At 44.7% G+C, this 13,645-nt stretch overlaps 1 protein-coding gene across 1 annotated transcript in view; it reads right to left on the bottom strand.

Annotated features, from left to right (window-relative positions):
- Ep300 (EP300 lysine acetyltransferase) overlaps positions 1-12,976 on the bottom strand; it is a 72,239-nt gene extending 59,263 nt beyond the window's left edge. Inside the window, 1 exon segment of the mRNA XM_090328794.1 lies at positions 12,298-12,976. Within this exon segment, the coding sequence (XP_090184920.1) occupies positions 12,298-12,391 (94 nt within the window). The 5' untranslated portion in view covers positions 12,392-12,976.
- Positions 12,977-13,645: the final 669 nt, after the last annotated feature.

Raw genomic sequence — 13,645 nt, 5'->3', positions numbered from 1 at the left:
TAGGCGTGAACCACCACGCCTGGCATTTCTGGCTTTTTCTGTGAATATGTAGTACCAAGGAATCGAACCCAGGTCTTTGTGCATACTAGGCAGACACTCTACCACTAGGCCAAACTCCTGGCCCCTGCTTTTTTTGGCCAGTCCTTGGACTTCCCTCAAGGCTGGTGCTCTATCACTTGAGTCACAGCACCACTTCCAGCTTTTTCTATGTATGTGACTCTAAGAAATTGAATCCAGGGCTTCAAGCATGCTTTAGGCAAGCAGTCTACCAGGAGGCCATGCTCCTGGTCCAAGTCTACGAGATTCTTATATTCTATTACCATCAATGAAGCCGAAATTGGGGGCCAGGAGTTTGGCCTAGTGCTAAGAGTACTTGCCTAGCACACACAAAGACTAGGATTTGATTCCTTGGTATCACATATATAAAAAAAATGCTGAAAGTGGTGCTGTGGCTTAAGTGGCAGAGCTCTCATTTCTTTTTCTTTTTTTGGTTGTGGGGCTTAAGCTGTTCAGCTCAAGGCTAGAGCTCTACCACTGATGGTTAATGGGAGATAAGAGTCTCAGGGACTTTTGTGCCTGGGCTGGCTATGAACAAAGATCCTCAGATCTCAGCCTCCAGCCTTGCCAGGATTATAGGCTCAAGTTTCCATTTTTAAACAAGTGGTCCTGGGGGAGGAGCACTTGGGCTACTAGGAAAATGTTCTTATCATTAAGCCTTGAACAATTCTTCATTTTGAGTAAGCCAATTTTAGCCTGCTGAGACAGCTAAGATTACAGTAATGCATCTGTGCCTAGAAAAACATAGATCTTTAAAACAATTCAATCTGGTCATCACAACTCCAAAAACATCCAAGGCAAAAGATAAGCACAGTTCAAAAGAGCTGGGTCCTGGTGGCTCAAGCTACTCAGGAGGCTCAGATCTGAGGATCCCAGGTTTAAACCAGCCTGGGAAATAAAACTGTGCCACTTGTCTCCAATTAAGTACCCAAAAAGCTGAGAAAGGAGCTGTGGCAAGTGGTACAATACTAATCTTGAACAAAAAAGCTCAGAGACAACACCAAAGACTTCAGTTCAAGCCCCAGAACAGGTACCCAAAAAAAGGGAGAGGGGTGGGACTGGGGAAAAGGAGGGTAAAGCCAGACACTGGTAGTTCAAGCTTGGAATCCTAGGTACTCAGAAGGCTGAAATCTGAGGACTGTGGTTCGAGGCCAGCCCAGTAGTGAAGTCATCATGAGACTCTCCAATTAACCACTCTAAAGCCTGAAGCTGAGCACTAGCCTTGAGCAAAAGTGCTCAGAGACAGTCCCTAGGCCCCCAAGTTTGAGCCTCATGACCCCCCCCCCAAAAAAAGAGGGGAGGTAAATACCTGGTCTCCTTGCCATTAGGTCCTCTCACCCTGCTGATTCTGGGCAATACCATGAGTATTTTACCAACTATCTCACTCTATTCCTACAATTTTCATCCTGATGGCAAATTAAATGCCAAATTATTTGGTATGTTTGTCTTTCCACACTAGGACTCCAATATCTTCTTTCCATCTGTCTGTCATGAACACAATCCTTTCTCCCTATCATCCCCTATGCATTTTCTAGCAATAACAACCATTTGTATTTGTTCCACTTGAAATACTGTTTTGATTCTTCCTAATTCTAGGGAAAATTAAGTACTTTCTTACTTTCTGCACTATCCTTTTCAAATGTACATTTTTCTTCATAATAAAGTTTTCTTTCCAATAACACCCAAAATCCACCCTGCCTGAAATGATCCCTATTGCTTCCTTGAACACTTAATAATTTAACTGCACCAGACATTGGTGGTTCATGCTGATAATCCTAGCTACTCAGGAGACTGAGAAGTGAGGACTGCAGTTCCAGGACAGCCCTAAAAGGAAAGTTTATAAGACTCTTAACTCTAACCACCAAAACAACAGAAGTGGGGCTGTGGCTCAAGTGGTAGTATATCTTATCTGAGCAGAAAAAAACTCCAGGCCCCGAGTTCAATCCCCAGGACAGATACATGAGGTCGGTCGGAAGGATGTATGGACCACTGTATGGACAAATGGATATATGTGTGGATGTGCATGGGAGCACACACGCACACATGCATATATAACTTATAGGCAAACTTTTAAATATACCAATACCCACTAAATCCCCACAGGCTATGAAAAAACGTCGTAGTCTTCATATTCCAAATGCTTAACATTTGGTAGGTACTAAACATCTGCTACCTAAAAGACTGAGATATGTCACATAAAAACAGACATGAAAGATGGCAGATCTGACCTAGTACTAAGAGTAATTGCCTAGCATGCACAAAGACCTGGGTTTGAGTCCTCAGTACCACATACAACAGAAAAAGGGAAAAGTGATGCTATGGCTGAAGGGGTAGAGCATGCCAGCCTTCAGAAAGCAAAGGACGGTGCCTAAGCCCTCTATTCAAGCCCCCAGAACCGGCAAAAAGAAAAAGAAAAAAGAAAAGCCAGAAGTGGTGCTGCGGCTCAAGTGGTAGAGCTCTAGCCCTGAGAAAGCTCAAGGACAGAGCTCAGGCCCTGAGTTCAAGCCCAAAGGACTGGCACAAAAAAAAAAAAAAAAAGTTTATTTGAAATAGGGAAGGGGACGGGGGAAGACAAGATGACTGGGCGGGGATGGGGGTGGAAAACGGGGTCAAAAACATAAGGAATATGAATGTGAGAAGTAACGCACCTACTATCTGGTGAATGTAACTATAACTCCTCTATACATTACTTCAATAATAAAAATAAAAAAAGAATGACTTCAACGTAATTTAAATTTTAACTTATTACCACCACCCCAATACATACATACCTACATGTTAACATAGTAAATGATCACGTAACTACCCCAACTTGAAACTGGAAAGCAATGCCAAACTCCTCCATTTGGCTAAGATGGTCAATCAAACCCAAGTACTGTTTGTTGACCACTGATCTTCCCCAAGAATCTTTCTACTTCCTATTTTCTGCGCGCGCGCGCGCACACACACAAAAAAGCACCCCATGTTTAATAACTAAATCTCTACTCTTCCCTATCAGCTTTTTAAATTTTTTTTGGGGGGGGGAAACGGTCCTTGAGCTTGAACTCAGGGCCTGGGCACTGTCCTTGAGCTTCTTTTGCTCAAGGCTAGCACTCTATCACTTGACACTTGTGGCTTTTTCTGTTGATGTACTGAAGAATTGAACCCAGAGCTTCATGCATGCTAGGGAAGCACTCTACCACTGAGTCACATCCCTAGCCATGCCCCTACTTTCTCCTGCTTCATGGAAAACCTATACTCACTTTAATTACCCAAGGTGTTCTACTCCATGCATTTAAAAGAGACAAAATGGGATGTATAAATAGCACTACTCCTTAAATGGCTTACAACTCCTCCGGCATAACTGACCCCTTGATCATCACTAGGTCTTATTTCTTTTCCCTGAGTCTGGTGGGATTTACAGGCTCCCTCAACAGGCCTCTGCTCTCTAGCCTCATACATACTGTCCCATTTCTTCTGAGGCTTATTCTATTATTAATCCTCTATACAAAATTCAACATCAATGTCTCAATGATAGCTACCAGAGTCTCTGGGTAAGTCTCCCTATTCCTCCCATTGAATACTGTACCATACAATACCAGTCACACACGTTTTATTTTCTTCCTTCTCTCCTAATCTATAAACTCTAGGAGGAAATAAGGCAGTATGTCTGTATGAATTACCAGCATATGCCCTCCACCAGGAAGGGGATAAATGTCTAGAAGCCACAATCCCTGCCCTCATCAACTCTTCTAAACAGTAGTCTTCACATTATAATTTACAGTGGGCACTGGGCTTAGTGTGTGACCTAGTGGTAGAGTGCTTGCCTAACAGGCACAGAGCCCTGAGTTCAATTCCTAGGTACCACATACTAAAAAAAAAAGACAGAACTGGTGCTGTAGTTCAAGTGGCAGAACACTAGCCTTGAGCAAGAATACCTAAAAACAGTCCCAGGCCCCGAGTTCAAGCTCTAGGATTCAAACCCCCCCCCCCAAAAAAAAAGTGGGTCATAAAACCAATCTAACAGATTGTAATTTATGTTTAAAGAAAAAATAATTAGGGGCCTGAAAGTTAGCCTAGTGGTAGAGTGCTTGCCTAGCATGCACGAAGACCCAGGTTCTATTCCTTGGTACCACATACTTAGAAAAAGCCAGAAGTAGTGCTGAGGCTCAAGTGGTAGAGTTCTAGCCTTGAGAAAAATCCAAGGACAGTCCTCTGGCCCTGAGCTTAATTAAGCCCAGGACTGGCAAAAAAAGAAAAGAAAAGAAAAAATAATTAGGTGCTGGGCAGGGTGGCTCAAGCCTATAATCCTAGCTACTTAATTAACCTCTAGAAAATTGGAAGCAGGGCTTGGCTCAAAGAGTAGGGTGGTAGAGCCTTGTGCTGAAGAGTTCAGGAACAACACCCTGGCCCCATTGGTAGGGTAGGTAGCCTAGAGCTGAAAAGCTCAGGGACTGGGCCAGGCCCAGAGTTCAAACCCCATGATCCCCTCCTCCCCCCAAAAAACCCTCTTACTTTACTGGGATATAGAACTCAGGGCCTCACCTTTGCTAGGCAAATACTCTATGGCTCTGAGGTGTATCTTAGGACATTCTACCTTTTTCAACAGATTTAGACTGTGATTTTCTTTACATTCCCCAATTACCTATGTACCATCACATCCAGTAGCTTCTGTTGAGATCAGGGTAGAGAGTGAGAGTTATCTCAGAGTTTTTGCCTGTGTTGGCCTAGAGCTTCAATGACAAGTGTGGACCATTATGCCCAGCTATTGGTTGAGATAGGGGGAGGGGCGGTCCTAACTTTTCTGCTGACCTAGCCTGGAACTACAATTCAGACTCCTGAGTATAACTGCAAGTGTGAACTAGCAGCAGTTGACCATGTTTCCATATCCTTGTACTAAAACAAAACAAAAACACTTTAATCTTTAGGCAGATATTAAAACTGAACCAGTGGCTCATGCCTATAATCCCTAGCTACTAAGGAAACTGAGATGTGAAGATTGTAGTTCAAAGCCAGCCTAAGAAGGCAAGCGAGTGAAACTTTATCTCCCATTAATTAGCTAAAAGTAGAGGTATGTATGGCTTAAGAAAAAGAACATCAGATTTGAACTATTTCTTTATGGTCTATCATACATCTTGAACTTAAGGCCTAAACATTGTCCCTGAGCTGTTTTGCTCAATCAAGTAGTGCTCTACCAATTGAACGATAGCACCACTTTTGGTTTTCTAGTGGTTATTTTGAGGTAAGACTCTCCTGGATTTTTCTTCCTGGGCTGACTTTGAACCATGACACTCAATCTCAGCCTCCTGAGTAGGAGAATTACAGGCATGAGGCACCAGCAGTATTTTATAAACAGAATTCTCATTTATTTCTCAATTCTATAGGGTGAATACTGCAGATAAGGAAGATGAGACATGAGTTAGGTAATTAGCCCAATATCCATGCCTGCACAAAAACACAGGTAATATCAGACTTCTAAAATCCACTCTGTTATTCACTACTTTTTCCAATATTTTTATCTTACCAGCTATGCCTCTTAACAAAATTACTATTTTTTTTTTTTTTTTTTTGCCAGTCCTGGGCTTGAGCTCAGGGCTTTCTCAAGACTAGAGCTGTACCACTTGAGCCTCAGCACCACTTCCGGCTTTTTTCTATGTATGTGGTACCAAGGAATCGAACCCGGGTCTTCATGCATGCTAGGCAAGCACTTTAACCACTAGGCCAAACTCCCGACCCCGACTATTTTTTTTTTTTTTTTTTTGGACAGTCCTGGGGCTTGAACTCAGGGACTAAGAGCTGTCCTTGGACTTTCTCAAGGTAAGAGCTCTACTACTTGAGCATCGTTTCTGGCTTTTTCTACACATATGGTACAGAGGAATTGAGCCTGGGTCTTCATGCATGCTAGGTAAGCACTCTACTAGTAGACCAAACTCCTAGCCCAGTCTCCTAATTTTCTTTTCATTTCTTTTTTTGTTGTTGTTGGTCAGTCCTGGAGTTTGGACTCAGGGAGGAGGCACTGTTCCTAAGCTTCTTTGGTTCAAAGATTACTTGAGCAACAGTGCCTCTTCAGGCTCTTTCTGTGCCTGTGGTACTGAGGAATCAAACCGAGGGCTTCATGCACGCTAGGTAAGCACTCTACCACTAAGCCACATTCAACATTCATTCCCAGCCTTTTGAGCATTTATTAAAAGGGTTTACATCTACAAATTATATCCAAATTACACAGAAGAAGCTTGGTATCAAGTGATACTCATTTTCTTAACCTTTTTGTGATGATTGAGCAATAAAATATTTTTTGGGGTCGGTCTTGGGGCTTGAACTCTGGGCCTGGGCCCTGTGCCCGAGCTCTTCAGCTCAAGGCTACAGCCCTACCCCTTTAGCCAAAGTTTCACTTCCAGTTTTCTAGTGGTTAATTGGAGGTAGGAGTCTCATACTCTTTAGTGCCCAGGCTGGCTTTGAACCTTGATCCTCAGATCTCTCCTGAGTAGCTAGGATTACAGGCATAAATCATCAGTGCCCAGCTAACATTATTTATTAAAATTTCTGAAAGAAGCTGGACTCCAGTGGTTCATGCCTATAATCCTAGCTATTGGGGGAGGCTAGGATGAACATTATGGTTCAAAGCCAGACTGGGGTAGGAAAGTCTAAGACTTTATTTCCAATAAACTACACCTAAAGAAATCTAAGGTAGAGTTCTGTCTCAAGTGGAAAAGCACTATAATCTGAAACAAAAAAGGTCAGGGACCAGCACCCAGTCTCTGAGTTTTAGCCCAAAGACCAGCACAAAACCAAAACAGCAACTATCACCAATCATGTGGGAAGAAAAAAAATCATCTAAACCAGTTACCTATCAGTGGCCACACCTATAACCCTCCCTATTACAATGGTGGCTGAGATCTGAGAATCATGGTTTGGAGCCTGCCCAACAAAGAAAGGGCTCTTTTACCATCAAAAGACAGGAAGTATGGCTCAAGTGGTTAAGAGTTTCATCTAGAGCTAAAACGCTATTATATCTGAGCTCCAATCACAGTACTAGCATGCATGCGCCCTCAAAATTCAATGTTTAAAATGTTTTTAGTTTAGTTTTTTTTTTTTGAGATGGGTGCGGTGGCTCACACCTGTGATCCTAGCTACTAAAGAGACTGAGATCTGAGGATTGCAGTTCAATGCCAGCCCAGGCACTAAAGAACCTGAGAATCTTATCTCCTATTAATCACTAGAAAAAGGTAAGTTGGGCTGCTGCTCAAGGGGTAGCTCAAGGGGATAGGGCGGTAACATTGAGTTGAAGAGCTCAGGGACAGCACACCCAGATTTCAGGCCTCATGACCCACCCTGCCCCCAACAAAAAATAAGTTAGTGTCTGAGCTGGGTTGGGCTGGCTTTAAACCTTCTCAGATCTCAGCCTCTAGAGTAGCCAGGATTATAGGTGTGAGCCACCTTACCTGGCTGCTTGTTTTTGTTTTTAAGCTAGGGAGTAGGAATGTGGCTTAGTGGTAGAGTGCTTGCCTGTGTTCAACTCAATACCACATAAAACAGAAAAAGCCAAAAATGGTGCTATGTATGGCTCAAGTGGTAGAGTGCAAGCCTTGAGCAAAAGAAGCTCAGGGATGGTGCCCAGGTTCAAGCCAGGAGCTGAGTTCAAGCCCTAGGACTCGCCAAGTTTAAAAAAAGAAAAAAAAGAAAATTTTAGCTTAATTTGTTTTCCTTGCTCATTAACTTCAGGATAGGTAGTATGGCAGTGCCCTAGCTATTGGGAAGGCTAAACTGTAGTGGGTCAAGGGAATCTTAAGTGTATGAGATTGGCATGGACAACATGAATCAAATCTCAGTAAAGAAACAACTCAACCATGAGCAGGAGTGTAGCCTACTGGTAGGGGAGAGTGCCTGTCTAGCATGCTTTAAGATCCAGATTCAATTCCTCAGTACCACATACACAGAAAAAGCTGGCAGTATTGTTGTGGCTCAAGTAGTAGAGCTCTAGTCTTGAGAGAGCTGAAGGACAGTGCTCAGGCCCTGAGTTCAAGCCCTAGGACTGGCAAAAAAAAAGATAAAATAAAAGCATATCCTGTTTTCCATTAATTGTGAGTGTTTGCATTGGCAAAATAAACCCTAAATTGTTTTTCGTAAATATACCAGAAAGTATTTTACACTCCCACTTGTGTTTGCAACATTCTTCCTACACTTTTTCCCATTACTATTTAACCACTTCATGTCTAAAAACACCACTGTGTATTTTCAATTGTTTCCATTCTTTTTCCAAGGTAGATATGAAAAGTCTCCTTCCCATTCATTCACTGGATTTACCGATGCCTAAAAAAGCATCCATACTGTTAACACAGACAAGACACATAACTTAACAAAAGGTCACTTTATATCACTGTCAGCCAAACCACCTTTTTGAATTGAAGTCATACCAATGAACACAAGGTCTTAAGAATAAGGAACTGTCAGAAAAAGTTAAGATACTTGAAGGTACAACGTTTTGCACTATATTGCACCTGTAGTCCACGGATGGTATCCAGAAGCAGAACACTTAATGGAATTAATATATACGTTTAAAAAAAAAAGAAAAGGGGAGGGGGGTGTGTGCCCGGGAGCACAGCCTAATGGTAGAGGGCTGGCCTAGCATGCAGGAAGCCCTGGGTTCGATTCCTCGATACCATATACTCAGAAAAAGCTGGAAATGGTGCTGTGGCTCAAGTGGCAGGGTACTATTCTTGAGCAAGAAGTATCCAAGGACAGTACCCAGGCCCTGAGTCCAAGTCCCAGGACTGGCCAAAAAACAAAAAACACTAATAACACAGATATAAGAACCAAAAAATGAATGGCACCTGTTAACGTGGCTAGTCAACAGTACACGATATTTTGACAAAGAAAACCTGACTTCTTACCAATGAGGAGCTGGTAGCTCACACCTATAATCCTAGCTACTCATGAGGCTCAGATTTAGGTTACAAGCCATAGGGGCAGGAAAGTCAGGGAGACTCTTGCCTCCAATTAACTACCAAATACTGGAAGTACAACTGTAGCTCGAAGTTGTAGAATGCTAGCTTTAAAAAGAAAAGTTCAGGAACAGTATCTAGACCCTAAATTCAAACTCTAAGTCCCAATAAAAAGTTCTTACCACTTCTCTTGTTTAGTATACATTAATCTAGTGGGCAAAATAACTGGTATATTTTATACATTATCCTTTCTGTTGCTTTGAACTATGGAAGGGTTTGGCTTGGGAAAACAAACCCAAGCCAATCTTGCTTGACACCTCCAGTAGGGGCACAGAACCACCTACTTAATTACGCTAGATCCTAAAACTGGGTCTATAACGAGCCCCTTCTTTAAGTGCATACAACAACAATGCTTACATATGTTCACTGAGCAATGGAAAGCAACATATCATCCACATTAATTTCATTCAAGACTTTAAGAAAAAGATTCAAGCCAATAGCTAATACTTATAATCATAGCTACTAGGAGATGGATGAGATCTGATGATCACAGAGGCCAGTCTGTGCAGGAAAATCTGTGAGATTCTTATCTCCAATCAGCCACCAAAAAGCCAAAAAGCTAAAAGATAATGCTCAGGTCCTAAGTTTGAGCCCCATGACTGGTACAGAAAGAAGAAACAAAAAAATAGGTTCAAGAACATAAGTATGTAATGGTGCACAGTGTGAAGTAAGTTTGATGAGGCAGTTACTTTCTTTATATACTTAACTTCCCCCCCTAGAAAACCTGATTCCAAACACACACACACACACACACACACACACACACACACACACACACACACACACACACAAGTACACCAAAGAATACCTAAAGCAGAAACATGATAAAGGGGGAAAATAACCCTATCCACAAATTTTACAGAAAAAATAATACTTAAGACAAACTCGTAGTACTAGTGAATTAATCTCAATGCTGAAGATTATTTTTACATTTAGGGTTCTAATAATTAGTCAAAGGTATTTCTAGGAGAAAACAGCTTTTGCTTTTGTCATGTGAAGAAGACTACAAAAATATGTTAGATGAGGTTGGTATGTAGAATGCAGCAGTGCAAATGGACAAGTATTTAAAAAGAACTTCAACTCAAACCTGCTCCAATCAATCAGAATTAATAAATAAGATACATAAAGTTTACCCTAAGGGCCGAGAATTTGGCCTAGTGGTAGAATGCTTGCCTAGCATGCATTAAGACCCAGGTTCAATTCCTTGGTACCACATACATTGAAAAAAATCCAGAAGCGGTGCTATGGCTCAAGTGGTAGAGCTCTAGCCTTGAGAAAACCCAAGAACAGTGCTTAGACTCTGAACCTAAGCCCAGGACTGGCAAAAAAAATAAAATAAAATAAATGTTTTAAAATAGTTTACCCTGGGGACAAAAACATGAGAAGGGTTATCAATGTGTGAGAAGTAATGTACCTACTATCTGGTGCATATAACTGTAACCCCTTTATACATTACAATTAAAAAATTCATAAAAAAATATGTTTTTCCTACAATGTTCAAAGTTTACTAGCTAGTTCAAATGTAAAATCCATTATCACATTACACAGAAATAACACAAAAATGTTCAAAAATAGGTATCCACAGATCATCAAGGGCTGGAGGTTTGGTTAGCCAGGCCCTAGTCAAGAGGTTCTGAGTTCAAAACCACAGTACTGCAAATAAAGACTTAAAAGTATGAATAACAAATATAGCAAAGTACAAATCAATAAAATATATACAGATATATGAATTCTGAATAAAGACAACTGAAAAAGAAAACCCCTGAAGACTACAGAAGCTTCAAGGCATTGTCACAGATCAAAGTTCATACACAGCCAGTGCTAGATCCTTAGGTAAGGAAGCACTGCAGGATCCCTACTTCTCAATGTGGGTAGTTTAAGTTAAACATCTGACTTAGGGTATACTTGTTTTACCAGGTAAACAATTCTAAGCATCCTATTTTAATCCTTTAAAATGAAGCTCACTTGGAAACATGCTCTCGAAGTTCTTTACAAACTTAAAGGGTACATTCAACTACACTGCATTCTCACTGGCAGATGGAAGGATGACGTTGAGCCTGTTCTCAGGGAGTTAAAGAGATGTCTGTAGTAAGGAGGAACATCTTGTAGACTGTCAGATGGCCAGCCATTCTTCCTCTTCATTATCCTGGCATCTCAAACAACTAGACAGCAAAAAAGGAGGTTTGTAGCCATCAAATTTATAACCTGACACTAATAGTAAGAAGGAAAAGAAGGGAATATGAATTATCCCTGCTTTTTTCCTAACAAAAAGACTGTCTACAACTGGATGGCCAGAACCCATAGACTTTTTTAAAGAATCATAGGACTCTGAAACTCAAACCTCACTCTTGAAATAATGCTTTAAGAGCAAACAAAAACCATATGCAAACACGAAAACCTAACTTAGCACATTTTAAACTTTTGTATCATCAGTTCATATTTGAAGTTCATGACTGAAACTCTTTGAACTTCTCATCTTGGATTTCTAGGTCTCTAATTCCAGAAAACAGTATGTCTTTTCCACTTTAAAAAAAAAATGACTCTGCGTACTCCATCTGAACAGTTTCAGACATTTTGGTGTAATACAAAAAAACCCAAAAAACAAAAAACGGAGATGTAAAGTGAACTGCGCTCCATATTGATCCTTAAAGCAAACAAGGGGGGGGGCAGTTAGAACAGAAGGTAAAATAATTTTGTTCAATTTCACATCAAACTTGTTATCAGGCACTACACATACACACAAACATTTTGACACTTCATACCTCAACAGAAAATCTTGTACTACGGGACAAAAAACCTTGAAAAGGAAAAGTGGGAAACTGGAGGAAATCTCAAATTTGAAGGAGGCAAAAGGATTTGAAACCCCTCCTTTATCACCAGCAGCAGAACAGCTAAAGCTAAAATTGCATTAAAATCCCTTACACACAAATGCACTGGCATTTCCCCTAAATTAAACTGCATGGAGCCAACAATAAAGGGCATTTCCATGCAGCCCTCACGAGCTCCGATTCCAGAACACACATCGATATGACATGACATAGTGTTGCAACGAAATGTATCAGGATGCAAGGAAAATGGTGTAGGGCCACTGGACCTTTTCGACCAACCCATTCAAACACCTTTCAAATTAATTACGGGGCTAGGAACGAAGGAGAAACGCGGGGTGGGGGGGGGGAGGCAGGAGAAGACACGAGAATAAAGGTGCACGAAGCAGGAACGATGAAGGGGAATGTGGAAGGCCCGGGCGCCCAAGACTAACCTGTGCCGTCGCTGGCGGACGCCGAGAGGGCCGGAGATGAGAGTTTAGGCCGCTTGGCTGAAGGCGGCCCCGGTTCCACCACATTCTCGGCCATTTTTAATTCTTTCGCAGATTGAGGCAGGGAAAACGCGAATCCTCAGGAAATCACTTCTTCGGCCCGGGATCCTCACCCCACTCCGGAGGGGGGAGTGGGCTTTGGGGGAGGGGGGTCTCGGTCGACACCGACGGGGGTGGGGGAAGTTCCTTTTTCTCTTCGCCGGGTGGCGGTGGCCGAGAGGGAGATGCGATCTCGGTAGAAAAGGTAGGGACAAGTGCGAGGGGACGGGCCTGGTGAGGCCCGGAGGAGAGCTCGGCAGCACCGCTCGCGAGCGCGTCCGCTGCGGAGAATCCCCAGGAACTCGCGGCTCTACAGGCGCAGTCCCCAACCCGCCGCGGCCGGCCCCTGCCCAGCCAAGGTCTGCCGGAGCTCCGCCGCCGCCATCAGCCTCTTCCTCCTCGGCGCTGTCCTCCTCCTTCTCATCGCCACAAGGAGGCGGGGGCGAAACGGGGGGAGAGGAGGAGGCGACGAGAAACACTCACCTCCTCCCGGTGCCCCCTCCCGGGCCTGCGCCCCCACCCTCCCCGCACTCCTCCTGCCACCGCGCTCCGCGCCGCCGCCGCCGCCGCTCCGGCCCCTAATGGCCGCACCGAGCTCACCCGAGCCGAGAGCCAGGCTGGCGCCGCCGCCGCCTCACATTGCGCGGCAGCCGGCGGAGGCGCGGCTGGGACACCGGGCGCCGGAGCTCACCGGCTCCGAGGGCCGAGGGGGGCCGGGCCGCCCGCCCGCGCCGACGCCGCGCCGCCGCCGACGACGACGACGAGCCCACCGAGGCCCCGCTCGGGCGGCCGTGCAGGCGGGCCTCTCCGCGCGCCGCGCTCGCCGCCGCCGCCGCCGCCCTCTACTCCCGGGGAGAAACCACTGCGGCCGCCGCGGCGGACCCCCACCTCGACGGCCCGGCGCCCGGAGCGCCCGCCCCCCCGGGGCTCGGCTCGGGGCCGCCCTAGGCGGCGGGCGACGGCGCCGCGGGGCGCGGGCTTATGTAATGGTCCCCCCTAGGCGTCGACGCCGGCCGGGCTCAGGGCCGCGGTGGGGGTGTGTGCGAGCGGGAGGGGGCTGGGGGTCGCCGGGCCCGTGCGCCCCGGGACCCCTGGCACTGTGTCGGCCCCGGCCGCTGCTCTCCGGCCCGACTTCCTCCCGCGCTCCCTGCTCCCGCAGTTCGCACTCCGCCCGGCGTCCCGCTTGCCTACTCTGGCCCGCTCCCTATCGCCCTCGCTCCCCCCCAGCCCTAGCACACAAACAAGATGGCGG

This window comes from Megascapheus bottae, chromosome 2, assembly GCF_031878675.1.
Source record: "Megascapheus bottae isolate mThoBot1 chromosome 2, mThoBot2.hap1, whole genome shotgun sequence".
Taxonomy (NCBI): Eukaryota; Metazoa; Chordata; class Mammalia; order Rodentia; family Geomyidae; genus Megascapheus; species Megascapheus bottae.
This window is presented reverse-complemented; position numbering and strand designations above follow the sequence as displayed.